The 25,344-nt window shown below is 40.2% G+C and overlaps 4 protein-coding genes and 2 long non-coding RNA genes across 7 annotated transcripts in view; 3 read left to right on the forward strand and 3 right to left on the reverse strand.

Moving 5' to 3' along the window:
- The window catches only part of LOC119694185 (progestin and adipoQ receptor family member 4), a 50,628-nt gene that overhangs the window by 14,551 nt on the left and 10,733 nt on the right, over window positions 1-25,344 (reverse strand). The window lies entirely within an intron of this gene.
- Window positions 24-1,342, forward strand: LOC119694187 (trypsin CFT-1). The gene is made up of 4 exons (XM_038120052.2): window positions 24-156; window positions 302-467; window positions 580-856; window positions 995-1,342. Exons 1-4 carry the CDS (start codon window positions 114-116, stop codon window positions 1,301-1,303), a joined length of 795 nt encoding a protein of 264 aa, XP_037975980.2. The 5' UTR covers window positions 24-113; the 3' UTR covers window positions 1,304-1,342.
- LOC125491494 lies at window positions 623-24,632 on the reverse strand. Its single transcript, XR_007268341.1, has 2 exons — window positions 24,510-24,632; window positions 623-721 (listed from the first exon to the last, which is right to left on the reverse strand). It is a non-coding gene; the product is annotated as an uncharacterized LOC125491494 (long non-coding RNA).
- On the reverse strand, window positions 2,060-22,008 carry LOC125491495. Its single transcript, XR_007268342.1, has 3 exons — window positions 20,987-22,008; window positions 10,792-10,793; window positions 2,060-2,200 (listed from the first exon to the last, which is right to left on the reverse strand). It is a non-coding gene; the product is annotated as an uncharacterized LOC125491495 (long non-coding RNA).
- On the forward strand, window positions 9,454-16,340 carry LOC125491493. Its single transcript, XM_048633643.1, has 3 exons — window positions 9,454-10,065; window positions 10,486-10,630; window positions 16,099-16,340. Exons 1-3 carry the CDS (start codon window positions 9,465-9,467, stop codon window positions 16,166-16,168), a joined length of 816 nt encoding a protein of 271 aa, XP_048489600.1. The 5' UTR covers window positions 9,454-9,464; the 3' UTR covers window positions 16,169-16,340.
- LOC125488522 (trypsin CFT-1-like) lies at window positions 23,686-25,147 on the forward strand. 2 transcript variants are annotated; one of them, XM_038120048.2, is made up of 4 exons: window positions 23,686-23,828; window positions 24,086-24,251; window positions 24,368-24,644; window positions 24,794-25,147. In XM_038120048.2, exons 1-4 carry the CDS (start codon window positions 23,753-23,755, stop codon window positions 25,106-25,108), a joined length of 834 nt encoding a protein of 277 aa, XP_037975976.2. In that variant the 5' UTR covers window positions 23,686-23,752; the 3' UTR covers window positions 25,109-25,147. The 2 variants fall into 2 exon arrangements, with proteins under 2 accessions (XP_037975976.2, XP_048489598.1); XM_048633641.1 differs by lacking the exon at window positions 23,686-23,828 and adding an exon at window positions 23,867-23,912.

The following is a 25,344-nucleotide window of genomic DNA, read 5'->3' on the forward strand; positions in this document are numbered from 1 at the left end:
AGTCTTATCAAAGATGGCTAATCCTAATTATCAGTTAAACATACACGCAGGGAGCTGTATAAATAGGTAATCGAATTTAAAGAAAATGGTCAGATTCAATAAGATCCTTGACAATGCACAACTTAGTGCTTTTGGTTCTGTGTGGGGCAGCATATGGTATTTATTAAATCTTTTGAAATTTATTTGTCAATAAATAACTATATATTTATTTGGTTATGGTAAAGTTTCTTGTTTAAATTTGAATAGATAAAGTAGGTGGTAAGTATGTCCAATCATCCGTGTTTTGTTTTGTTATCGGCAGCGCTGGCGGCGCCGGGCGCGCGCATCGTGGGCGGGCAGGGCGCCTCCATCGAGGAGTACCCCTTCTCCGCCGTGCTCATGTACTACTGGGAGGACGTGTGGCAGCCCACCTGCGGCGGCGCGCTGGTCACGCGCACCACCATCCTGTCTGCGGCCACCTGCTACGGGTAACAACAGTTTGCCGTATTTGTGTTTATAAATAAGAGATTTCATTAAGTTTGTAAAGTGAAATGGAAGAATTATAAGTGTTATTACAGAAGGTGGTATTTCATGTTACAGATACGCTCAACCATCGACGTTCAGCGCGCGCGTGGGCAGCACGTCCCGCGTGACGGGCGGCACGGTGGTGGCGGCGCGCCAGTTCGTGTACCACCCGGACTTCGTGAAGAAAAGGGCTGACTCCTGGCCGCAGGCCTTCGACCTGGTGATCGTGCGCGTGGTGCCCGGCATCGAGTACTCGACCGTCATCCAGCCCGCGCGCATCCCCGCCGCGCAGTTCCTGCTCCCGACGGGCACCACGCTCACTGCCCTCGGCTGGGGTCAAACTACCAACAACGTAAGTACACCACTTGTCCATAATGTACCTAGGTTATTGCAAATAGAATCCTATAACCTACTGTCATAAACTTTCACTTCGTTTTGCTGTTTGCGTGCAATATAACACTCTGATCAATTACTGTTTATCCAAAAACAGGGTTCCCTTATCGGAATTATCACCGAAGCTTCGGAAACGCTGAAACAAGTAGCAGTCCGGGTGTTCGACCAGCAAACTTGCAGAGAACGGTACAGCGCGTATGAGATCGTGGACCACATGCTGTGCAGCATGGCGGCGGAGGGCGCGGGAACGTGCCGCGGGGACACTGGTGGTCCGGTGGTGCTTGACGGCGACGTGGTGGTGGGCATCAGCTCCTGGCGCCGCGGCTGCGGGAACGACTTCTACCCGGAAATCAGCACTAGAATCAGCTCCTTCTCTGGATGGATCGTCGAAAACGGCTCCGGATAAACACGTATAAAGATAAATAAATATTGCTTTGGAAGATTTTATAGGTATTTATTTTTTGTCATTGAAGGTGCTGATAGATTTGTGTTGTAGTGTATTTTGTAGTGTAGTGTAGGGTAGTGTAAGGTAGTGCACGGTAGTGTACGGTAGTGTAGGGTAGTGTAGGGAAGTGTAGGGTAGTGTAGTGTAGGGTAGGGTAGGGTAGGGTAGGGTAGGGTAGTGTAGTGTAGGGTAGGGTAGATTAGGGTAGATTAGGGTAGTGTAGGGTAGTGTAGGGTAGTGTAGGGTAGTGTAGGGAGGTGTAGGGTAGTGTAGCGTAGAGTTGTGTAGGGTAGTGTAGGGTAGTCTAGGGTAGTGTAGTGTTAGGGTAGGATAGGGTAAGAGGCGGTATGAAGTTCGCAGGGTCAGCTAGTAACTAATACATATAATGACTGTATGAACCGTTTCAAACTGTATACTTAACAACTACTTGCTTGGTACAAAAATATGTATACACATAGGTACTAGATGTAGCCGCCAGCTTAGCTTCGCCTGAAAAAATCCCGTGGGATTCCGCGATAAAAAGTAGCCTTTGTGTTGATCCAGGGCGTCAGCTAACTCCATACCAAATTACACTGAAATCCGTTCAGCCGTTTTGACGTGAAGATGTAACAAACATACACACTCATAAACTTTCGCATTTATGGTATTAAGTAGGATAATATTTGTTTAAAAACTACAAACACCCAATTATCCCAATTTAGAAAACATTTCAGTAATTTGAAATTTGAAATAAATATTTACGTTTTTAGTTGGTAATAATCTGATGCGCTGTTAAATGTACCTACTTCAAGAAAAGAGTTTAACAAGACAAAAAAATTGTAGTCGTAATTTTAATGCCTAAAGCTAATTTAGGCTATTCTTGTAAAAATAAAAAAATAAAATAAAAAGGGTGAATTTCCCGCGGCCAAAAATTGCGTGTCATCAATGAAATCGGTACTAAAAAATCAAGTTATAATTTTCTAATATTTTTTTCCGGTTAAGTGAAATAGTTATCTATGTGTAGCACTAAATATTGTATTAATAGGATTAATGGATATTTTTAAATAAAATATTAAACCTCTAAATCTTTCATTGCCGTGTCTGTCCCCAAGTAACCACGTTTTGTATTATTCTTCATTGATGAAAAATATTGAGTATTGATAGTTAAACTTAGTTTCATTTGATACGATGAACTTGGGTGCCCCTTTGAGTGCGCTAATCGTTTCTTACAAGTGTCGCCTAACTGCTAGACGTGGCAGGAGGTTCATCGGTGCCCGCGTTTTTGCGCAATAGTGAAAATCAGTAAATTTTTTGGGGACTGGACATTTTTTCTTTCATTGCCGTGGATAGATATAACTTCTATACAATTAAGTTTGTCTTCTAGAATAAGCATTCAAAAGAAAGCTTTTTGAAAATATTTACCTTATAAAGTGTTTATTTCTTCGAATAGTTAATACTTTTTAGTTATTTATATTTAATGCCTTGGTTTTCATCGCCATGCTTTCATTTCCGTGGCTTCCGTGGCCAATATTTGCTATGGCAATGAAAAAAAAGCCACGGCAATGAAAAAAAATTCATTGCCATGTCTTGTTAAATAATTTGTATTCATTGCCGTGGTTAGGTTATTCATTTCCGTGGCCAGGTTATTCATTTCCGTGACTTATGTTTTCATCGCCGTGGTATGTATGATTAGGCAAAGTAACATATCTTTACCATCTTTTACCTGTAATAAAGGTAATACCGATCACTGACATTACCTACAGGACTAGTCAAATTACCTCTTTTTGCAGTGCGTTAAAACGGGTGCGTATCGCGATGTATAAAAACGAAATATATAATATTACATTAATAATAACAATCACAAGATAATTATAATGAACGTTATGTATAAATAAGATCGGTGGTAGCTCAGTCGGGTAAGCGCCCGCTTCCCACGCCAATGATGCGGGTGCGAATTCCGGCACTAACATGTACCAATGTGTTCCTTTGAATTTAAATACAATGTATACCATCACTCTTACGGTGAAGGAAATCATCGTGAAGAATCCTGCATATCTACCTATAGATTTAGCACATCTAGATAATATGTGAACCCACCAACCCGCTGTGGACCAGCGTAGTGGGAAATAGTCCAAGCTTAGAAAGGCAGCTTAGACCTTGGGGATATGCACATTGCACAAAGGTCCCATTCGAGAGAGCCAGGTGCAGGTACTTACACCTCCCACAGATAGTAGAATAGAATATAATAGAACAAACATCTCTGCAGGAACTCAGCTGGATGCTAAGTGGCCTTAATGCTGCTTGCATTGTAGGCCTCCGTATGAACTTGGGGAAGACAAAAGTCATGTAGAATGTTCACATAAAACCGGAGCCGGTGATCGTTCGTGAGACAACTATCGAAGTTGTGCAATAATACGACTACCTGAGGCAGACTATTCGGCTAGGCAGAAGCAACTTCGACAAGAAGGCTGAAAGGCGCATCCAACAGTCTTCAACCATTGCGCCCTGCCAGTTATGACATATGGTGCATATACGTGGACACTGATGGTGGGACTGGTCCACCGATTTAAAGTCACTCAGCGTGCTATGGAGAGAGCTATGCTTGGGGTTTCTCTAATGGATGGTATCAGAAAAGAGGTTATACGTCAGAGGACTAAAGTTACCAACATAGCTGTCAAAATATGCAAGCTTAGGCAGGTAGCCGGTAGTGGCTGGATTCGGAAGACCAAGGACCGAGTGTTGTGGCGCTCCTTGGGAGAGGCCTATGTCCAGCATTGGATGATTATAGGCTGATGATAATAACATGTACATTTCATATTATTATACCAATTAAAATATACTATGATTTAGCATAAAGTTCATAAAATATTCTATTATATCACATAATCTGTTAAATTACACAACACCATCAAAACCTCTAGCACCACAACCTAAAGATAAGTGCGATGACGAGAAAAGCGAGGAGGAGCGGTTAAGTGCACATGTTCATCAAAAGCGAAGCGGGGCTACATGGGGAGACGCTCTATGTTTAGGTTTTGGTGCAAGGAGTTTTGACTGCGTTATTATTATTGGCGCTATGTAGGGAGACGCTTAGCTGACCAACATGTGCACCTAACCGCACCTATCTTTATATTTTGGTGCTAGGTGTTTTGCCGGTGTTGTGTAATTCAGCACAGATTATGTCATATTATAGTGTTGGGGAATTGAGCCTGCCGAGTCACGTGGTCAGAGGCTGGCCACCCTGTCTACGTCATCGCTGACGCGTCGGGCGGGGGAAGTCGCCTCACGGTGGCGCGCGGGCAGCTCTTTCACTTTTTCCTGGCGCTTGAGCGGAGCGGTCGTGTCAACCATTCGTTAGGACTAGGTTATTTTCGGTTACCCGTAGAATTTGTGGTTATTTTGTGAATTTAATCTTTAGTTCGGTTTTCTTGTAATCATTGTAGCTTAGTTGAGTTTACTTTAGGTTTAGGCTAGTTTTAGTGTTAATTATCGTGTAAATAAGTGATTTTTGAGGTCTGTAAAAAGTGAATAAAGTGTAAGGTTGATTTTCTTGTTTAGTAATTGTTTTTTTTTTAAGTAAATTTGGCCCATTTTCCTAAAATCAGAAGTGGGATTGGATTCATTGTCCAATCCGCTTCCGCTTTGTGTCCTGATATCTAAATTTTCAAATTACTTGTGATTAAAAAAAAAAACTTATTGTTTAACCTCAATCTTGTAAGTCATGTCCGATCATCATAGGAGTCGTAGACCTCGTAGTCGTACACGTGGTAGGGAAAAGCGTAGGCATCGAGATAGAACGCCCGACGACGAACTCAGGCAGCAGTTACTATTGCTACGTGAGCGTGTCATTGCGTTAGAGAAACCGAGTGTATCTTCACCACATAGAGTTGACACACCGTTACCGCCGAGCGTTTCTCGAGCTGGTTCGAGAGACGAGGCGCCCCCGGCGCGCCCTGGGTCCGCTGCAGAGAGGCCGCAGCTACAAGGGACGCCACCGCCGCCGCCCCCGAGCGATTCACAGTCGTCTGCGATGACCATCGCGGACAAAATTGCAGATGCGATAAAATCCATCAATTACCCGGTGAGATCTAACCATTTTTATATTTCCAACTTTGATCCCAGCTTGCATGACATAGATGTTTGGTGTGAAGAGGTCGATCGAGCGAAACTCTTAAACGGTTGGTCTGATAATGAGTGCCTTTCGCGAATCGGTAATTGTTTAAAGGGCGATGCTCGAAACTGGCTGAATGAGTGGGTTACCCAAGATCGTAGTTGGAGTAACTTTAAAAAAGAGTTCATACCCCTTTGTCCTAGGCGGTTAGATATTGCAAACATTTTATTCGATGTCATGATAAAAAATTCTGATAACTACCCTACGTATTCGGATTACGTGCGTCGATCTTTATTGCGACTTCGCATAGTAAAAGGGATGAGTGAAGAACTGATTTCTGCGGTAATTATTCGCGGTATAGCAGACCCACAGCTTCGAGCATCGGCCGTAAACGCTAAATTAATGCCAAATGAGTTAGTCGATTACTTTTCGATTTATGTAAAACCAGATACGAGAAAAACAAATCTACCCTCAGTGACACCGCGAAACAATACGGGATTCCAACGACCGTCCGATAATCGAAAACGCAAATTCAGTGACGGTAGATTTTTTTCATGTGGTCAAGCAGGTCATACCCAGGCTTTTTGCAACAAAAGATTTAAAGCCGATAGACCAAGTGTAGCCAGCACAAGTTCTAATGCAAATGTACGACCACAGAGTCAGCCACCAACAGAACCATGTTCTTTTTGCAAAAAACCTGGGCATAAAATAGACAAGTGTTTTGCGAAACAAAAAGCGGAGGGACGAAGCAATCATACAGTGAATTTTTGTCGCGAATTAGAGAAAGGACGTTCTGATATAAGTGTAGCGGTGATTCAGGGCGTACCTACTGACGTTTTGATTGACACGGGAGCAAACGGTATTTCGTTGATTTCTTCGGCAGTACTTAAACATTTTAAGTGTGAACGTAAACCAGCTTTTCGTGTTATTAGAGGCATAGGTAGCCAGGAAATTGAAACTACGTCCTACGTTACATTGCCGGTCGAGTTTGATGAAGTCGCTCTAGAAGTAGACTTATTCGTGGTTGAGGACGAATACTTGAATACACCGGTGATTATCGGTACCGATGTGCTAGATAGGAAAGGCGTGACGTTTATTCGCAAAAGCGACGGAAGCAAATACCTACGTCGAGAGGATCCACTATCCGTGTTTACTGTTGAGTCTGATAGCCATGCTTCCTTCAAAACGACTTTAGTAGGAGATGATTTAAAACAACTTCATCAAATCATTGATGAATTCTCGGACAGTTTCATATCTGGTACCGCGTCGTCAACAGTCAACACTGGAAGCATGTCTATTAAACTAAACAGTGATGTGCCAATTAAGTACAGACCTTACCGTCTTTCACAACCCGAGACTTTACGCGTGCGGGAAATAGTTAAGGATTTATTGGATAAGGGGGTAATACAGGAATCTGAGTCGGATTATTCGAGCCCAATACTTCTTGTGAAGAAGAAGAATGGACAAGACCGTATGTGTGTGGATTTTAGGAAGCTTAATGAAATCACGGTAAAGGATCGGTTCCCATTGCCACGTATAGACGATCATATAGACAGACTGGGCCAGACTAAGTACTTTACGAGCCTGAACATGGCTACGGGATTCCATCAAATAGCCATGGAAAAGGAGTCCGTGCCTCTTACGGGGTTCGTAACGCCCGAAGGGCATTACGAATACCTGAAGATGCCCTATGGCCTTGCTAACGCGCCAGTTGTCTATCAAAGGATAATTGCAAAAACTTTACGTGATTTCATTGAGCCAGGAGATGCGCTGGTCTATATCGATGACGTACTCCTATTAAGTGGATCAGTAGAACGAGGATTTGTCCTTTTACGTCAGGTCCTTAAGACTTTGACGGCCGCGGGTTTTTCTATAAATCTTGCTAAATGTTCATTCCTGTGCACAGAAATAGAGTATCTCGGTCGAACTATTAGTGAAGGTCAGGTACGGCCGAGTGCACAAAAAGTCGCAGCCCTTGTTGAATCGCCAAAACCAAAGAATGTTAAGCAAGTACGGCAGTTCATCGGTCTGGCTAGTTATTTTTGCCGATACATACCTGGTTTCGCTACAAAAACAGCTTGTATCACTAAACTGACGCAGAAGGGGGTAGACTTTGAATGGGGTGACGAACAAGAGCGCGTTAGAAGGGAAATAATTGAGTACCTGACGAACGAACCGGTGTTAGCCATTTACGATCCCAAGTTAAGAACTGAAGTTCATACCGACGCCAGTTCGATCGGATATGGGGCAGTTTTAATTCAGGTGCACGAAACGGGCCATAAACGCGTCGTAGCGTATTTCAGTCGTAGGACACAGGGGGCAGAGAGTAAATATCACTCTTACGACTTGGAAACGTTGGCGGTTGTGAAAGCTTTACAGCATTTCAGGCATTATCTGATTGGACTAGAGTTCACGGTAGTTACAGACTGCAATGCTTTGAAGCTAACACAACACAAAAAAGATCTGTTACCGCGGGTTTGTAGATGGTGGGCATATTTACAGGATTTTAATTTCTCGCTTGAGTACCGAAATGGGTCAAATCTGGCACACGCTGACTATTTGAGTCGGAATCCTGTAAGTATGTGCACTGTTGGGAAGCCTCACAACTGGGCTCAAATCGCACAAGCTGCTGATGAAGAAACACAGACGCTTTTACAAAAACTGACAGACGGACAATTAGATTCAAACCAATACGTGAATAAAAAACCGACTTCAAAAAACCACTAAAATGTAAGAAATAATTTAAGGTTTACACAAATTCTACTCGTATGAGACAGTACAAATATACCTAAGCAGGAACTGTTCTTTTTTGATGTTGGTGCGGTGACAAAGTAATCTGAAGAAATATGGCACCAACTTCAAAAAAGAACAGTTCCTGCTTAGGTATATTTGTACTGTCTCATACGAGTAGAATTTGTGTAAACCTTAAATTATTTCTTACATTTTAGTGGTTTTTTGAAGTCGGTTTTTTAATTTTTTTAATTATTATTTTATTTAATAGTTTTTAGTTTATTTGTAATAATTTTCAATCAAAAGTAAGGTGCAAATGATACCAAAATGTCCTACTAATCAATACGAATCATTCAAGCCTAAACACGAAGTAGTTGCTATATACCGTTGAGGAGTTCCCCTGACTGCCTTCCGTTTCCATCATCAGATCAGCTCAAGGTCACCATCATATTTTTTTGTTATAAGAACTATATTTACGTTCTTAATTTCATTAGAATCGGTTAATATGTGCCCAAAATTGAAATTCATACCCTGTTTTTACCCCTTTACCCACCCTTGGGGGTGAGATAAAATTCTGAAAAAAAAATGGGACCACCTGGAAGCTCAACCCAATACAACAAAAAAAGAATTTTCAAAATCGGTTCATAAACGGCGGAGTAATCGGTGAACATACATAAAAAAAAATATATAAAAAAAAAAAAAAAAAAAAAAAGATCCCGACGAATTGAGAACCTCCTCCTTTTTTTGAAGTCGGTTAAAAAGAATGACGTGCTGTACTATAAATACAGTCCAGTAGGTGAAGCTCCAAGACTGCTGTGTTTCATACCCAAGGGACATAGGCTAAGTCTCCTTAGGGTCTTTCATGATGAACATGAACACCCAGGCTCAGATAAGACAATAGATTTGATCATGAAACACTTTTGGTTTCCTGGGCTTCGATCATTTGCTCAAAAATATGTCTCACATTGCGTTGTTTGTTTGTCCCATAAAAAGGTACCTAGGGCCCCTCATCAGCCTATTCATTCATGGGAAAAACCAGATTCCCCTTTTGAAACAATACATGTAGATGCATTAGGCCCTCTGCCTGAATCAAATGGTTACCGATATGTACTCATTGTCGTAGACGCATTTTCCAAATACTGTTTGCTTTACCCAATGTATAAACAGGAAACTAGCGAGCTTAAGAAAGTATTGACAAATGTAGTATCCTTGTTTGGGTCCCCTAAATTAATTGTCGCCGATCGCGGGAGGATGTTCCAAAGTAAAGACTTCTCAGACTGAGTAACCGATGTAGGTAGTGACATGCACTTCATAACACCAGAAATGCATCAATCGAATGGTCAGGTGGAGAGATATTGCCGCACTGTACTGAACATGATCAGGATAGAGACTAACTTCCGAAACAATGAGTGGTCCAGTGTAATGTGGAAATTACAACTAGTACTGAATATAACGAAACACAAGACCACTCAGTGCTCCCCACTCAACTTATTGGTTGGCATCGATGGTGCTACCCCAGTTATACGCAGCCTGGTTAGAGACGTAGCGCTTCAAGGGTCACGACCGAATAGGGAGGCTTTGCGTGAAATGACAAGGCAGCGTGCCTCAGAACGTTTGGTTCAAAATAAAACAAACCAGGACGACTCTGTAAATAAAGGACGCACTCAGCCAAGACACTTTGAGATTAATTCACTTGTGTTTGTAGTGAAGAACGCGCAGATGACTGGGAAACTTGATTCCGGTATGCGCGGGCCTTATCGAGTCGTGAAGGCTCTTCCCCACGGGCGGTATGAGCTTAAGTTGGTGACTGACTCATACGGCAAGACCACCCAAGCGGCTGCCGAGTACATGAAGCTCTGGAGAGGCGAGTGGACTCCTGAAGTGTGTGCTGCATACTTTGAGGGTGAGTAAACATCAAGGATAGCTTCACGTAGTGCTTCCTCCTTGTATGTTTTATTATTTGTTTGCCAAGGATAGCTTCACGTAGTGCTTCCTCCTTGTATGTTTTATTATTTGTTTGCCAAGGATAGCTTCACGTAGTGCTTCCTCCTTGTGTATTTTATGATTTGCTAAGGATAGCTTCACGTAGTGCTTCCTCCTTGTGTATTTTATGATTTGCTAAGGATAGCTTCACGTAGTGCTTCCTCCTTGTGTATTTTATCATTTGCTAAGGATAGCTTCACGTAGTGCTTCCTCCTTATGTGTTACAATGATTAACAAGGATAGCTTCACGCAGTGCTTCCTCCTTGTTAGTCAGCATTGCCTATTGAGTTAGTCACTGCTGTCACATGATAATGACTAAACTCGTGTTTGATCATTTCAGACGCAGACCATGAAGCTGACGAGCCCACTAACCCAGAGGCTTCAGCTGGGAGTCCGATGGAGTCACAGCCAAGCACATCAAGGAAGGCTGACAATGGAGCAGACGAGTCCACTCATCCGAAGGCCTCAGCTGGGAGCCTGTTGGAGTCCTGTACAGGATCGATTGGTACCAATAAAACACAGATTTATATTTTGAACGTGCTCCTCGTGCAACGGTTCTGCGGAGAGTGGCGCGGGGAGCGCCTGCGCCCCGCGCCCCGCTCCGCCGCCCGCGTCACCAGCAACTCATTCATTTATTATACATTACATCTACCTTTTACAAAATAAAAATAAATTTAATCAAATTTCCTTCAAATACTTATTTTACTTAAAAACACTGTTAACATAACTAATCGTAAGTAATTCTTTAATTAATTAATTGGTTAAATTTTAATTTAAATGATATATTATAAATTTAATTATATTTAAATATATATTATAATTTATGGTTTAATTTTAATTAATTGGTTGGTAATCTGAGACATCATGATTTAAATTTATTCACTTCTGACTGCGTTATCGACAGAGTTGTCATCCTCAGGACAAACTTTCCACTGACCTTCAATCCGTTTTAAATGCACTATGTTACGACGCAGAAGTTGTCCGTTGTCGTCGTTCTGGAGTTCTACATCACCACCATTCTTAGTGATGACTGTATGTGGTGTATCATTGAACGGCGCGGTCAGTTTGTTGTCTTTTGTCATGTTCTTCACATAGACCTTTTCACCGACTCCAATATCCGATTCTGTTGCGTGTCTCTTCCTATCTGCGTACTCCTTCCCTTTCTGTTTTTGTTCGGTATCACGATCTTTGGTTTCCATGTCTGTGTCTGCGAATTCTACATCGATTATGGAGGGTAGCTTATCCCTAAATTGACGCTTGTAAAAGAGTTCTGCTGGAGGTTTCCCTGTGACAGAATGGGGGGTAGCATTATACATAGTCAGGTACTTAAGCAAATCATCTTGCCAATTAGATTTTTGAGTTTGACTTATCCGCAAACGTTTTAATATATCACGGTTCTGTCTCTCAACCTCACCATTTTGCTGTGGCCAGTAAGGTATACTATGATACAACCGAATACCAAACTCATTGCAAAAACGCCCAAATTCTGCACTAGAAAACTGTGGCCCGTTATCAGCTGTAATACTGACTGGCGCTCCTAACCGCGAAAATATTTCTTTAAGCATATTTACCGTTTGCAATGTGTCAATAGTCTTAGTAACCTTAACTTCTTTGTAGCGGCTAAAATAGTCTACAATTACCAGGAGGTAATGTCCACTTGGTAACGGCCCCAAGTAATCTATGGCTACGTCAATCCAGGGCTGAGCTGGAAGTTCCCGCCTTCGCATGGGATTTGGGGGGTTTGGCGCAGAAACCAAGGTGCAGCCTTTGCAGGACCGGACAAAGTGTTCGGCATCTTTGTCAATTTTGGGCCACCAAACCTTGGAACGTAATCGCGTTTTCATCGCCACAATTCCGGGGTGACCCTCATGAGCAGCTATCAGCACCTTTGACCTTAAGCTGGAAGGAATGACCACCTTATTGCCGCGCAAGAGAAGTTCATCTTGGAAACACAGTTCATGTTCGAAGATTTTATAATTTTGAACATTCTGATCCCAAACTTGATTGTATAGACCGTTCCTAACTAATGCTAGTTCTTGATCGTTCTCACAAACGCGCTTTAGCTCGCTTAATGAAAGTGCCGTAGGAAGAGACTCGTCCACTACCAAATTGACATAATTGTCATCATCAAACGGGCATGGTGATGGATCACCCGAACTCAACCTTGAAAGAGAATCGGCGATGTTTTTCTTACCGGGACTGTATATAATTTTGAAATTATATGACTGTAAACGCAAAACCCATCGTTCGATTCTCGCGCAGGGTCTAGAATTTGGTCCAAATATAACCTCCAATGGTTTATGATCACTAACTAGCTCGAAACTATCCTTCCCAAATAGATACATGTCAAAGTGTTCTACAGCCCAAACTAGAGCGAGAGCCTCTTTTTCTGTTTGGCAATATCGTTTTTCCCGGTCTGTGAGACTTTTGTTGCCATACGCGATTATTCGCGGTCCATTTGCGTCGTGTTGGACAAGCACAGCTCCCAGACCAACCGGGCTAGCATCTGCAAAAACTTGTGTCCTATCAAGTGGATTATAATAGCCCAATGTCGTGATCTGAGTCATAGCCCTTTTTAATCCTTCAAATGCCTTAGCCTGACTATTTTTCCAGTAGGAAGTGATATCAGCACCCTTGCTAAGTTTTAATCTTAGTAGTTCACGTAATGGCTCAGTCCATGTCGCAAGGTTAGGGATCCACTTGCCTACGTAATTGACTAAACCCAAAAAACTCTGGACTTCTTCAATGACAACAGGTTCCCGAAAAGACTCTATGGTCTTGACATACTTGTCAAGAGGCTTGACACCGTCACATGTCAGTTGATGTCCAAGAAACTCTATTTTCTTTGCTCTTAACACACATTTGTCATCATTCAGTAGGACATCATTATCGTGTAAAACTTGCAAAGTTTTACTAAGTCTCGTCTCGTGTTCAGCCTCATTGCTTCCGAATACAACAATATCGTCAATAAAGTTGACCACACCTTCACAATGCAAAAGTAATCTTTCGAGGTTTTTTTGAAAGCATTCCGTAGCACAAGAGATGCCAAACATGAGACGTTTATACCGATATAGGCCATGACTACAAATGAAAGTTGTAATATACCTACTATCTTGGCTCAGCTCAAGCTGATGGAATGAATTTTTCAAATCTAGCTTAGAAAACACTTTAGCATTTCTGAATTTGGGAAGCAGCTGCTCCATCGTAGGGAGGGGATATTTCTCTCTAATAATGGCTAAGTTGGCCCGCCTCATATCCACGCAAATTCGAACATCCCCATCACCCTTGAGGACAGGTACCAGTGGTGAAATCCAGTCAGATGGACCGTCAACAGGTTCAATGATATCGGTATCTATTAACTCTTGGATCTTTTTATTTATTTTAGCCTCTAGGGGGATGGGGACCCTTCGGCAAGGTTGAGAGACTGGTTTAACAGACGTATCTATAGGAATATGAATTTGAACACCTCTAAATTTTGGAAACGTACCATCAATTGCATTTATGGCTAAACCTATTCTGAGGACTCCAAGTTTCGTCGCCGTGTCTTTTCCGAGCAAATTCCTCGTGCCATTTTGTACAACAAAAAATGTAGCTTTCAGCGGTTTTCCGTTACCAACTATTATAATGGAATCAAACGAGCCGAGAACATTCAGCGGTTTGTCGCTTCCATATGCCATAAGTTTCTTGTCAGGATTCTTTATTTGATTCTCGACTCTGATACCGCTGCTTTTTAGATTTTCCCACGCTATATCGCTGATAATGTTACATTTGCTTCCTGAATCAATAAGCATATCAATTTGTACATCACCTAACGTGCACGTAATTGTGTCGTCACCGTCGATATGGAAGATGTAATCGACTTCTTCAACCGGTTTGGTTTTTTGTCGCTTAGCACCCCTAACTCCATCTTCTTTAGCAGGAATTTCATCTGACTTTCGTTTGTTTGCTCTGGTCCTACAGCATGTGCGAAAATGCCCGATAAATCCGCATTTTAAACATTTTTTGTCACGCGCCGGACAATATTTACTATCGCTGGGATGGTTCCCGCGGCAACGACAACAGGAAGCGGGAGCGGGATGCTCTTTTCTCTTTGTCATTCCTACTTGGTTAACTGGCAAATCTCTGTTAGGTTTAATTGTATCAAAATTATTTAGTTGTCGTTGCACAGTCTCTAAGGCGTTCGCTTCCGAAATAATTTTGTCAAGTGTGACGTCATCTCCGAGAGTAAGTATTTTTTTACGTAATTCTACTGAATCACATTTTTCAGTAATCTGATCAATCATTTGCTCGTCTGGTGAAGTGAACTTGCATTTAGAGCATTGATGGCGGAGTCTGACGAGATATTTTTTGAATTTCTCCCCACTTTCTTGCTTGACAAGCCGAAACAAATGTCGTTCGTATACGCGACTTTGTTTTGGAGCGAAGTAATCGTCTAATTTTGATAAAGCGACGTCGAACAAATCCTTGCCCTCTACTGCCGCGTCTACGTGCGCACCAGGTATGTTGAAGTAGACTTCTTGTAGGGCTAGTCCACCCATATGTAGAAGCATAGCTCTTTTTGCTTCTGGCGTTGTAACATTTGTGGCTATCAAGTACAACTCAAGCCCCCGTTTCCACTTCTCCCAGCGTAACCCGAGAGAAGCTGGCTCACCTTCGCAGTCCAAGGACTCCATTGGGGGTATTTGCGACATTTTGGGACTACCTGTAGAAGAGTTATCAATTTATAGGTACCGTTCTGATTTTCATCAAACTACCTCTTGATCCCTTTGTTGCGTGACATTTGTCACCATTTCACGAGATCATTTAGGTACCGTCCGGATGGCCGAACTACCTCTAGGATTTAGCGTTAACCTCAATTGTTGTGAGAATTAAATAACAGGTAAGTACAAAGAAAATGAATGTAGGCAGTTAAAGTAAACAAATTAATTCGGCATAAACATGTCTCACAGTGTACACAGTCACAGATATTGTCCGATTCATTAGTTATTATTATTAAGTATTATTTTCGGAATTGTTCACAATGCGACTGATCAGAGTACCTTTATGCATGTGAGGACTATAAAAACGCAAGTAGTAGGTATTTGAAGTATGATCGGATCTTTCGATAAAAGTAAAATAATTTAGATTTATACCCGTTTTAATTTAACTCCGAAATGTCTTTAATGTAATAAATAAATAAAACGACGGAGGTAATTAACTTGGTGTTTTGATATTCACAACAAAAGAGGTGTTTTTTATTTGCCTTAGATCATTGCCTTAATTTAGGTACCTATCGATAGTCAGGATTAGGACCGGTCCCACTATATTCTACATGCATTGACCCAATATGATAATATAATAAACATTTTAACCTTACAAAATACCTTATTTTGGTTTAGCTGTTTTCCTTTATTTAATGTATCAATACGATGAAATGATTACAAAAGTTACACAATAACCAAATACAGTTACCTACATAAAATCTTAATAGTTAAATTATGGTTATTCATGAATAATGTTTATAATGACGACGGTACATATGTAGGCTTTTATAAATAAACAAGTTCAGACAACAAAATGAATTACTTACTCCACGTATTTTTTTGTTTCATTTTACTTTTAGGTATTTGTGTTAGTTTTTTGGATAGGTGACCTACCTACGTAGTTCCTACAAAATTTGGGTATCCTAGCAAAATAACAGGTTTCCGAGTCAAGTCCCGCTATCGATTTACCTCTTTTCCAAACATTTATTAGGTATTATGATTTATTATTGGTACATACCTCTAGGGCTTTAGTCACTGGCAGGATCGCCACTTGTACAGGATCGATTGGTACCAATAAAACACAGATTTATATTTTGAACGTGCTCCTCGTGCAACGGTTCTGCGGAGAGTGGCGCGGGGAGCGCCTGCGCCCCGCGCCCCGCTCCGCCGCCCGCGTCACCAGCAACTCATTCATTTATTATACATTACAAGTCCCAGCCAAGTACCTCAAGGAAGGCCGAGGACGACCTTCTGTCAGGAGCGGCCGTGTTGGGGAATTGAGCCTGCCGAGTCACGTGGTCAGAGGCTGGCCACCCTGTCTACGTCATCGCTGACGCGTCGGGCGGGGGAAGTCGCCTCACGGTGGCGCGCGGGCAGCTCTTTCACTTTTTCCTGGCGCTTGAGCGGAGCGGTCGTGTCAACCATTCGTTAGGACTAGGTTATTTTCGGTTACCCGTAGAATTTGTGGTTATTTTGTGAATTTAATCTTTAGTTCGGTTTTCTTGTAATCATTGTAGCTTAGTTGAGTTTACTTTAGGTTTAGGCTAGTTTTAGTGTTAATTATCGTGTAAATAAGTGATTTTTGAGGTCTGTAAAAAGTGAATAAAGTGTAAGGTTGATTTTCTTGTTTAGTAATTGTTTTTTTTTAAAGTAAATTTGGCCCATTTTCCTAAAAATAGTATATTTTATGAATTTTACATAGAATGAACAGTATACGAATTGGATATTATACCTTATGAAAATATAGATGTTATAGGTAAGGTTTATCATATTATGTTGTGAACGTTATTAGTGTGAAATGAAACATTTTGTTTTATACGTCGCTATACGGACCCCACAATGCTACTTAGAGAATTCCATACTACCTATATTCTTATTTTTTATAGGTACATACTGTCGTTCTTTCTTTCGTTCCAATATCTATCCAAATATTTCTGCCATACATACCTGTCTAAGTTTGCGTTTCCCACACAGTCTTTTTAGGGTTCCGTAGCCAAAATGGCAAAAACGGAACCCTTATAGTTTCGTCATGTCCGTCTGTCCGTCTGTCCGTCTGTCACAGCCGATTTACTCGGAAACTATAAGTACTACAGTGATGAAATTTGATGGGAATATGTGTTGTATGAACCGCTACAAAAATATGACACTAAATAGTAAAAAAAAGAATTGGGGGTGGGGCCCCCCATACATGTAACTGAGGGATGAAATTATTTTTTTCGATGTACATACCCGTGTGGGGTATCAATGGAAAGGTCTTTTAAAATGATATAAAGTTTTCTAAAAAACATTTTTCTTAAAGTGAACGGTTTTTGAGATATCAGCTCTCAAAGTCGTAAAAAGTATGTCCCCCCCCCTCTATTTTTATAACTACGGGGTATAAAATTCTAAAAAAAATAGAGGTGATGCATGCTAATTAACTCTTTCAACGATTTTTGGTTTGATCAAAGTATCTCTTATAGTTTTTGAGATAGGTTGATTTAACTGTAATTTTGCTGCTACGGAACCCTTTGTGCGCGAGCCCGACTCGCACTTGGCCGGTTTTTTAAAAATTGCAGTGGATTGATTCTTTCATTTCCATTGTATACAGTTCTTTCATTGCCGTGGAAGTTTGTTTCATTGCCGTGGGCCTTTGTTTCATTGCCGTGGACGCATGTTTCATTGCCGTGAACGCATGTTTCATCGCCGTGGCACGAAAATTTTAATCATCCGTATCTCATTCAGTTTTTAACTTATCTGCTACCCATTTAGTAAGAACACTAACATTAACAAAAACTTTAATAAAAGCGTTTTTCTAATATAAAAAACCTTAAGATAAAAAAGTCTACGGAAATGAAGATTTTTTGGGACTTGTTGAAATCCACCCAAAAAAATCTTTATTGCGCAAAAGAAATGTTACATATTTACTATACTTATACTAAACAAGGTATTATACTTAAACTATATCTATGCACACGTCTGAATTGGACATTAATCACAAGGAGCAGGGGTCCCCAAACTAGGCTAAGCCCGTATCTTGGGGTACCAAAAATGACTTGACTAAAGTGAATTTATATTAATAAAACATAATCAGTGTATGTTACACAAGAGTGAAATAAAATTTCAAAACAAAAACAAAACATAAAATTATCTTAAACAGTCTTCTTATTATGGTAACTAGGTATAGAAATAAAATCTTTAAATCAATCAAGGATATCCTCAGTACAATAATAATTTAGTTTGAGTAAGCATTCCTTCAACTTAATTTTAGCCTCAGGGACAGAATAGTTCTTAAGATTACAGTATTGTAGCATATTGTTATATACATGAGCTCTGATATATGAGCCAAACCTTTGACCAAAGGCTGTATTCAAAAAAATTACAGGCATTTTAAAAACGCGTTGATTGACAAGCTTTTCGTATAGATCGGATGATAATATATTTTTATGGGTGGAAAGACAAATTCTAAGAATAAAAAGTTGGCGGATAGTAAGAACTTTAGCTTCACTGTAGAGTGTCTGAGTTGGGTATCGATACGGTTTTTAGGGTTCCGTAGCCAAAATGGCAAAAACGGAACCCTTATAGTTTCGTCATGTCCGTCTGTCCGTCTGTCCGTCTGTCCGTCTGTCACAGCCGATTTACTCGGAAACTATAAGTACTACAGTGATGAAATTTGATGGGAATATGTGTTGTATGAACCGCTACAAAAATATGACACTAAATAGTAAAAAAAAGAATTGGGGGTGGGGCCCCCCATACATGTAACTGAGGGATGAAATTTTTTTTTTCGATGTACATACCCGTGTGGGGTATCAATGGAAAGGTCTTTTAAAATGATATAAAGTTTTCTAAAAAACATTTTTCTTAAAGTGAACGGTTTTTGAGATATCAGCTCTCAAAGTCGTAAAAAGTATGTCCCCCCCCCTCTATTTTTATAACTACGGGGTATAAAATTCTAAAAAAAATAGAGGTGATGCATGCTAATTAACTCTTTCAACGATTTTTGGTTTGATCAAAGTATCTCTTATAGTTTTTGAGATAGGTTGATTTAACTGTAATTTTGCTGCTACGGAACCCTTTGTGCGCGAGCCCGACTCGCACTTGGCCGGTTTTTTAACATAGTTTTAAGTACAGATCGTTGCGCTCTTTCTGTGGATATAATTATGGTTTTTGCTGCGCTGCCCCATACTGGGATGCAGTACGAAGCGATAGATTGACAGATAGCAAAGTAAATTCTTGTAAGAAGTCTGGGTTCAGCTGAATTCCGTAGTTTCTTTAAAATACCTGCGGTTTTTCTTAAACGTTTACAGAGGCAGTGAATATGTTCTTTAAAGTTGAGATTTTTATCTATGATCACGCCTAAATACTTTATAGAGGAAATAATATCGATAGATTTACAGTTACAGGTTGTTAATTGCGTCAGATCAGAATTACAGCTATGAATTTTTAAGTGATTTGGGGTTGTCGGTTTAGATGCAGCAGTTTTATGAAAACATATGAATTTGGTCTTTTTATGGTTTATGGTTAATAAGTTATTCTGTAGCCAATGGTTGATGGTTATCATGCCTAGTTCAGAGTTTTTATAAGCATCATCCCATTTTTTACCATTAAATATAATTGCTGTATCATCTGCGTAGCAAATGACTTCAGCATTTTGTAACTTTAGTTCATGGATATCGTTCATATAAAGAAGGAAAAGAGTGGGACCAAGTATGCTCCCTTGGGGGACACCATAAAGAACTGGTAAAGCTTTACTTTTCAGTGAACCAATCTTGACAAGTTGTTTTCTATTTGAAAGATAACTGTTAAACCAGTCCAGCGCAGTGCCTCTGATACCTAGGTGGTGTAGCTTTGCCAACAGTATTTTTGGCGAAACGGTATCAAAGGCTTTTGCCAGGTCGAGAAACACACCAATGCAGCTGTTTCCATTGTCTAAATTTGTAGCGATAAGATCTGTCAGAAGAACTACCGCGTCTTCGGTACATTTGTTCTGTCTGAACCCGAATTGGCGGGGGGATAGAAGATTATGGGATTCTGCAAACTTAACCAATCTCTTGTTGACTACATTCTCAAGAATTTTTGATAGTATGCTGAGTAAAGAAATGGGCCTATAGTTTTCAGGGGCCTGTCGTGGTCCATCTTTATAGATTGGAGTTATTGATGATATTTTCCAGGCTGTCGGGAAAAAACCATTGCAGATACTTAGGTTAATTATATGCGTTAACGGTTCAGCTATGATGTTTTTAGCGTATTTTAACAAGGCCGCATTTATACCGTCTAAACCAGGAGCGCTTTCAATTTTTAGGTTATTAATAATACAAATTATTTCTTGTGTGTCAGTCGGTTCTAGAAATAATGAGTTGGGTAAATTATTAATATTAATATTAGATGTTAACTCTTCTTCTGTACTATTCATTTTATTGAGAATATCGTCAGCAAGCGTTTTTCCCACAGAAGCAAAATATGTATTTGTAGTATTAAGTGATTCTATAGGGTCGTGATTAATAGTTGTAAGATCCACAGCATTATTGTTCTTTGTTTTAATATTACAAATATTCTTTATTGAGTGCCAAAGCTTTTTAGGATTTTTCATGTTAGTTTGAAGTTCATTTTTCTCATATTCAGTTTTTATCTTCCTAATCAAGTTTTTGTAAAAATTTCTATAACGTGTATATGTTAACTTCAAGACTGCATTTTCAGGATCTGATTTTTGTTTATAGTGCAACCTGTCACGATGTCGAGCACATCGGAGCAGGCCAGGAGTCATCCATGGTTCTATAAGTAATTTGGATTTACTAACTTTTACTGATTTAGAATTACTCGAGATAGATTTATTTAAAATAGAAATGAAATTATTTGCTGCATTATCGGTATCAGTATCATTTAAAACGTGGGCCCAATCAGTACTTTTAAGTTCTTCAATTACAGCATTATAGTCAAGCACATTTCGGGATCTATCTGGCCTTTTCTTAATGGGACTTGTACCTAGGCCAGCTATTATAAGTTTGTGATCGGTGATGTCTGCGTCACACACTATACCAACAACAGGTAGTATGGTTTTCACTGATATGTGATCTAAACAAGCGTTAAGGCGGGTTGGCTTCGTTATGGCTTGTTCGAAACTGTCTGTAAACTGTTTAAACAGCATTTTTTTATTTATATTAACTGGCCCTGGTTGTATTATCAATCTGCATATAAAATATCATATACACAGACTTGCTCGTATTCATATTTTCCACGGATTTCTTCAAATTTGAATAACTTAGTATGTTCCAAATTGATATCGAATCCATAATATCCATACTTGTTAAAGGAGCGGTGGTACATAGCTCAGTCGGGTAAGCGCCCGCTTCTCACGCAAGAGATGCGGGTTCGAATCCCGGCACTGACATGTACCAATTAGTTCTTTTAACTTAAATACAATGTATACCATCATACGGTGAAGGAAAACATCGTGAGGAAACCTGCATATCTAGATTTAGCACATCTAGATACCTATGTGAACCCACCAACTCGCAGCGGACTAGCTTAGGAAGGCAGTTTAGACCTTGTTGATGCACAAAAGCTCCACTAGAGAGAACTAGGTGCAGGTACTTACACCCCCACAGAGAATAGAATAGAATAGAATCAATACTTGTTGGCATATGTATTATGGATGGTCAGAGGACCACCACCCGCATTTTTTGTTTCGTACGTAAACAAATATGAAAAACAAGAATTGTCTGTAGGCAAAAAATATTGAAGAATCTAAATATATTGATTATAGTACGGAACTCTTCTTGCGAGAGTCTGACCCGTACTTGACGGTTATTTTTCTAAACTGAATAGTTTGCCCTATAATTTTATGATATGATTTCGTTAAGGTGTATAATAGGTAGGTACATAATGGGTCAGGGTGGACGCTCGTGGTGTTTGGCTACAAAGTATGAATAACACTAGTTTTTTTATTTGATGCAATATTTACATGCCGTACTCAGGGAGTTCAGGCACGTCATGAAAATTGTAAACAACTGATCGTCTTTTTGTTGTATTGACATTTTAAGTAGTAGTAGTTTAGGAAATACCTGACTAGTTTTCTACAAAATGGTACCGTCGGAAAATAAACATCATACTTAATAAAAATATTGTATAAATCGTATTAATATAATATACAGGGTGTCCCAAAAGTCAACGTCATCCCTTAAAGGGCTGATAGGTCAGCTCATGAGAGGCCAGAATATCACAATATGACTAAAAACTCGATAATTTTCGAGATATTGACACTTTTATAAATTTGCTGAAAATCGACACCTTGGATCAGTTTTTTGCGTGCCGCCGGTAAAAAAATCCATATTGTTAGAATTTGTTTGGTGTTGCATCACCCTGTATAGCCCTGCTATTGATCGCGGTCAAAAAAAATATCGAGTAATGCTGTATGTTTTAAAAAAACACGGTTTTCAAAGTCATAAAAGGTAATCGTATTTTTTTATAAACAACTTTGACTCCACATACTGTAAAAAAAATATACCACGCAAACCTGGCACCTTATTTGAAAAGATTGCTCATTTAATGCAGTTTCCAAAATGGTATGAAACGTTGCTATTGTTTCAATTAACAAAAAAGTTATTGCTATTTTAGTACAAAACGACCTCGATGTAAAATTGATTGAAGGAATTTTATCTGACTGAATTTATTAAGGGTAAGTCATGTTGGAACGAGTAAAAGTAAAATAGGTGGTGGCCGGGAGTGGGAAAAGAGACAACGTTGTCACAGTTAATAAAAAAAACGCATTTTGAGTATCTTTCTTGAAAAAAGTGGACTATAGCAACTCCACATTCCCTATAAATGTAGTGCATGGTAACGTACATTCCTGGGTAGTGCTAATGTGTGATATTGTACAAGTAAAACGCTTACACATGTACATTGTACACCCACAGTATCCAAAAAAGGGACAGATCAGTTTGTCATTAACATTACCTCTAATTACTTATTATTTATTTTAAAGTTATTGTTAAACAAAACCAAACTCTCAAAATTATGATTATGACCATTAATGAGTATTATTTTTTGCTGATTATGTACTTAATATAATAATGTGGTGATATAATTTTGAGAAATAAAAATAAAAGTCAATAAATGTTTGTTTTTTAAATAAGGTATAAAAAACGCAAAATATGTTTTATAAGAGTTTGGTAAGTTTTTTCTTAGCTATTTTTGCGTCATCTATGTTGCCACGGCTGACCCCACCACCTATTTTACTTTTACTCATTCCAACATGACTTACCCTTAATAAATTCAGTCAGATAAATTTCCTTCAAACAATTTTACATCGAGGTCGTTTTGTACTAAAATAGCAATAACTTTTTTGTTAATTGAAACAATAGCAACGTTTTATACCATTTTGGAAACTGCATTAAATGAGCAATCTTTTCAAATAAAGTGCCAGGTTTGCGTGGTATATTTTTTTTACAGTATGTGGAGTCAAAGTTGTTTATAAAAAAATACGATTACCTTTTATGACTTTGAAAACCGTGTTTTTTTAAAACATACAGCATTACTCGATATTTTTTTTGACCGCGATCAATAGCAGGGCTATACAGGGTGATGCAACACCAAACAAATTCTAACAATATGGATTTTTTTACCGGCGGCACGCAAAAAACTGATCCAAGGTGTCGATTTTCAGCAAATTTATAAAAGTGTCAATATCTCGAAAATTATCGAGTTTTTACTAAGGTCATATTGTGATATTCTGGCCTCTCATGAGCTGACCTATCAGCCCTTTAAGGGATGACGTTGACTTTTGGGACACCCTGTATAAAATAAGTAAGCATTAATCAAAGATTGCTTATCCTAATTTATCAAAATTATCAGTATGGCATGCACTGTATAAATAGCTAATCGAATATAATGAAATGGTCAGATATCAAAAGTTTTAGGACAATGCACAAATTAGTGCTTTTAGTTCTGTGTGGGGCAGCATATGGTATTTAAATCTTATTAGTTTAATATCATTTTCGTATTCTTTGATAAAGAAAAATGTGCATTCAATGTTTTACTTTTTGGATAAGTAACGTATTTGTAGTATATTTTTATTTGTTCATAATTAGAAACTATAGATCTGTTCCAATATAAGTTATTATTATTAAAGAAAAGTACGGATTAGTTGGATACGTGCACGTGTTGTGTAGCATATACATAGGTAGCACTTGCAACATCGCTTGTACATAGTATTGTCCGCAGCGCTGGCGGCGCCGGGCGCGCGCATCGTGGGCGGGCAGGGCGCCTCCATCGAGGAGTACCCCTTCTCCGCCGTGCTCATGTACTACTGGGAGGACGTGTGGCAGCCCAACTGCGGCGGCGCGCTGGTCACGCGCACCACCATCCTGTCTGCGGCCACCTGCTACGGGTAACACCAGTTTGCCGTATTCGTGTTTGCAAGGCTGCTACCCAGTAGGAAAACTGTTTGCCACCGACTGAATTCGCGGGCAAGTGATATATCAACAATGGTAATCCCCGTTACAGATTCGCTTTGCCGTCGACGTTCAGCGCGCGCGTGGGCAGCACGTCCCGCGTGACGGGCGGCACGGTGGTGGCGGCGCGCGAGTTCGTGTTCCACCCGGACTACCTGAAGGTGATGGAGGCGCTGCAGCCGATGCCCTTCGACCTGGTGATCGTGCGCGTGGCGCCCGGCATCGAGTACTCTACCGTCATCCAGCCCGCGCGCATCCCCGCCGCGCAGTTTCCGCTCCCGACGGGCACCGCGCTCACTGCCCTCGGCTGGGGTCAAACTACCAACAACGTAAGTCCACGACTTGTCCTTAATGTACCTAGGTTATTGCATATAGAATCCTATAACCTACTGTCATAAACTTTCACTTCGTTTTGCTGTTTGCGTGCAATATAACCCTTGCTTAACACTCTGATCAATTATTGTTTATCCAAAAACAGGGTTCCCTTATCGGAATTATCACCGAAGCATCGGAAACACTGAAACAAGTAGAAGTCCGGGTGTTCGACCAGCAAACTTGCAGAGAACGGTACAGCGCGTATGAGATCGTGGACCACATGTTGTGCAGCATTGCGGTGGAGGGCGCGGGCACGTGCCGCGGGGACACTGGTGGTCCGGTGGTGCTGGACGGCGACGTGGTGGTGGGCATCAGCTCCTGGCGCCGGAACAACTTGTGCGGGAACGACTTCTACCCGGAGATCAGCACTAAAGTCAGCACCTTCTCTGGATGGATCGTCGAAAACGGCTCCGGATAAACACGTATAAAGATAAATAAATATTGCTTTGGAAGATTTCATAACTTTTTTTTTTGTCATTGAAGGTGCTTATAGGTTTGGGACTTCACTTGTAACGAATTAACAGAAAAGAGAATTTCAGCGAGCATTATCGACAGTAAAGGGGAGCGCGCATATTTTTAGGTATGCCCAAGCTGTATACAATTTAGATATATATTTATAAATATAGGTAATAACTAGTTACCGCGAGCTTCGCT

Source organism: Plutella xylostella, chromosome 6 (assembly GCF_932276165.1).
Source record: "Plutella xylostella chromosome 6, ilPluXylo3.1, whole genome shotgun sequence".
Classification (NCBI taxonomy): domain Eukaryota; kingdom Metazoa; phylum Arthropoda; class Insecta; order Lepidoptera; family Plutellidae; genus Plutella; species Plutella xylostella.

Coding starts and splice junctions, on each gene's coding strand:
- LOC119694187 (XM_038120052.2), top strand. CDS start 114: ATGCACAACTTAGTGCTTTTGGTTCTGTGTGGGGCAGCATATG. Junction 157..301: donor TCTGTGTGGGGCAGCATATG/GTATTTATTAAA, acceptor TGTTATCGGCAG/CGCTGGCGGCGCCGGGCGCG. Junction 468..579: donor TCTGCGGCCACCTGCTACGG/GTAACAACAGTT, acceptor TTCATGTTACAG/ATACGCTCAACCATCGACGT.
- LOC125491493 (XM_048633643.1), top strand. CDS start 9,465: ATGCACTTCATAACACCAGAAATGCATCAATCGAATGGTCAGGTGGAG. Junction 10,066..10,485: donor GTGTGCTGCATACTTTGAGG/GTGAGTAAACAT, acceptor TGATCATTTCAG/ACGCAGACCATGAAGCTGAC. Junction 10,631..16,098: donor TCAGCTGGGAGCCTGTTGGA/GTCCTGTACAGG, acceptor TATACATTACAA/GTCCCAGCCAAGTACCTCAA.
- LOC125488522 (XM_038120048.2), top strand. CDS start 23,753: ATGAAATGGTCAGATATCAAAAGTTTTAGGACAATGCACAAATTAGTG. Junction 23,829..24,085: donor TCTGTGTGGGGCAGCATATG/GTATTTAAATCT, acceptor TATTGTCCGCAG/CGCTGGCGGCGCCGGGCGCG. Junction 24,252..24,367: donor TCTGCGGCCACCTGCTACGG/GTAACACCAGTT, acceptor TCCCCGTTACAG/ATTCGCTTTGCCGTCGACGT.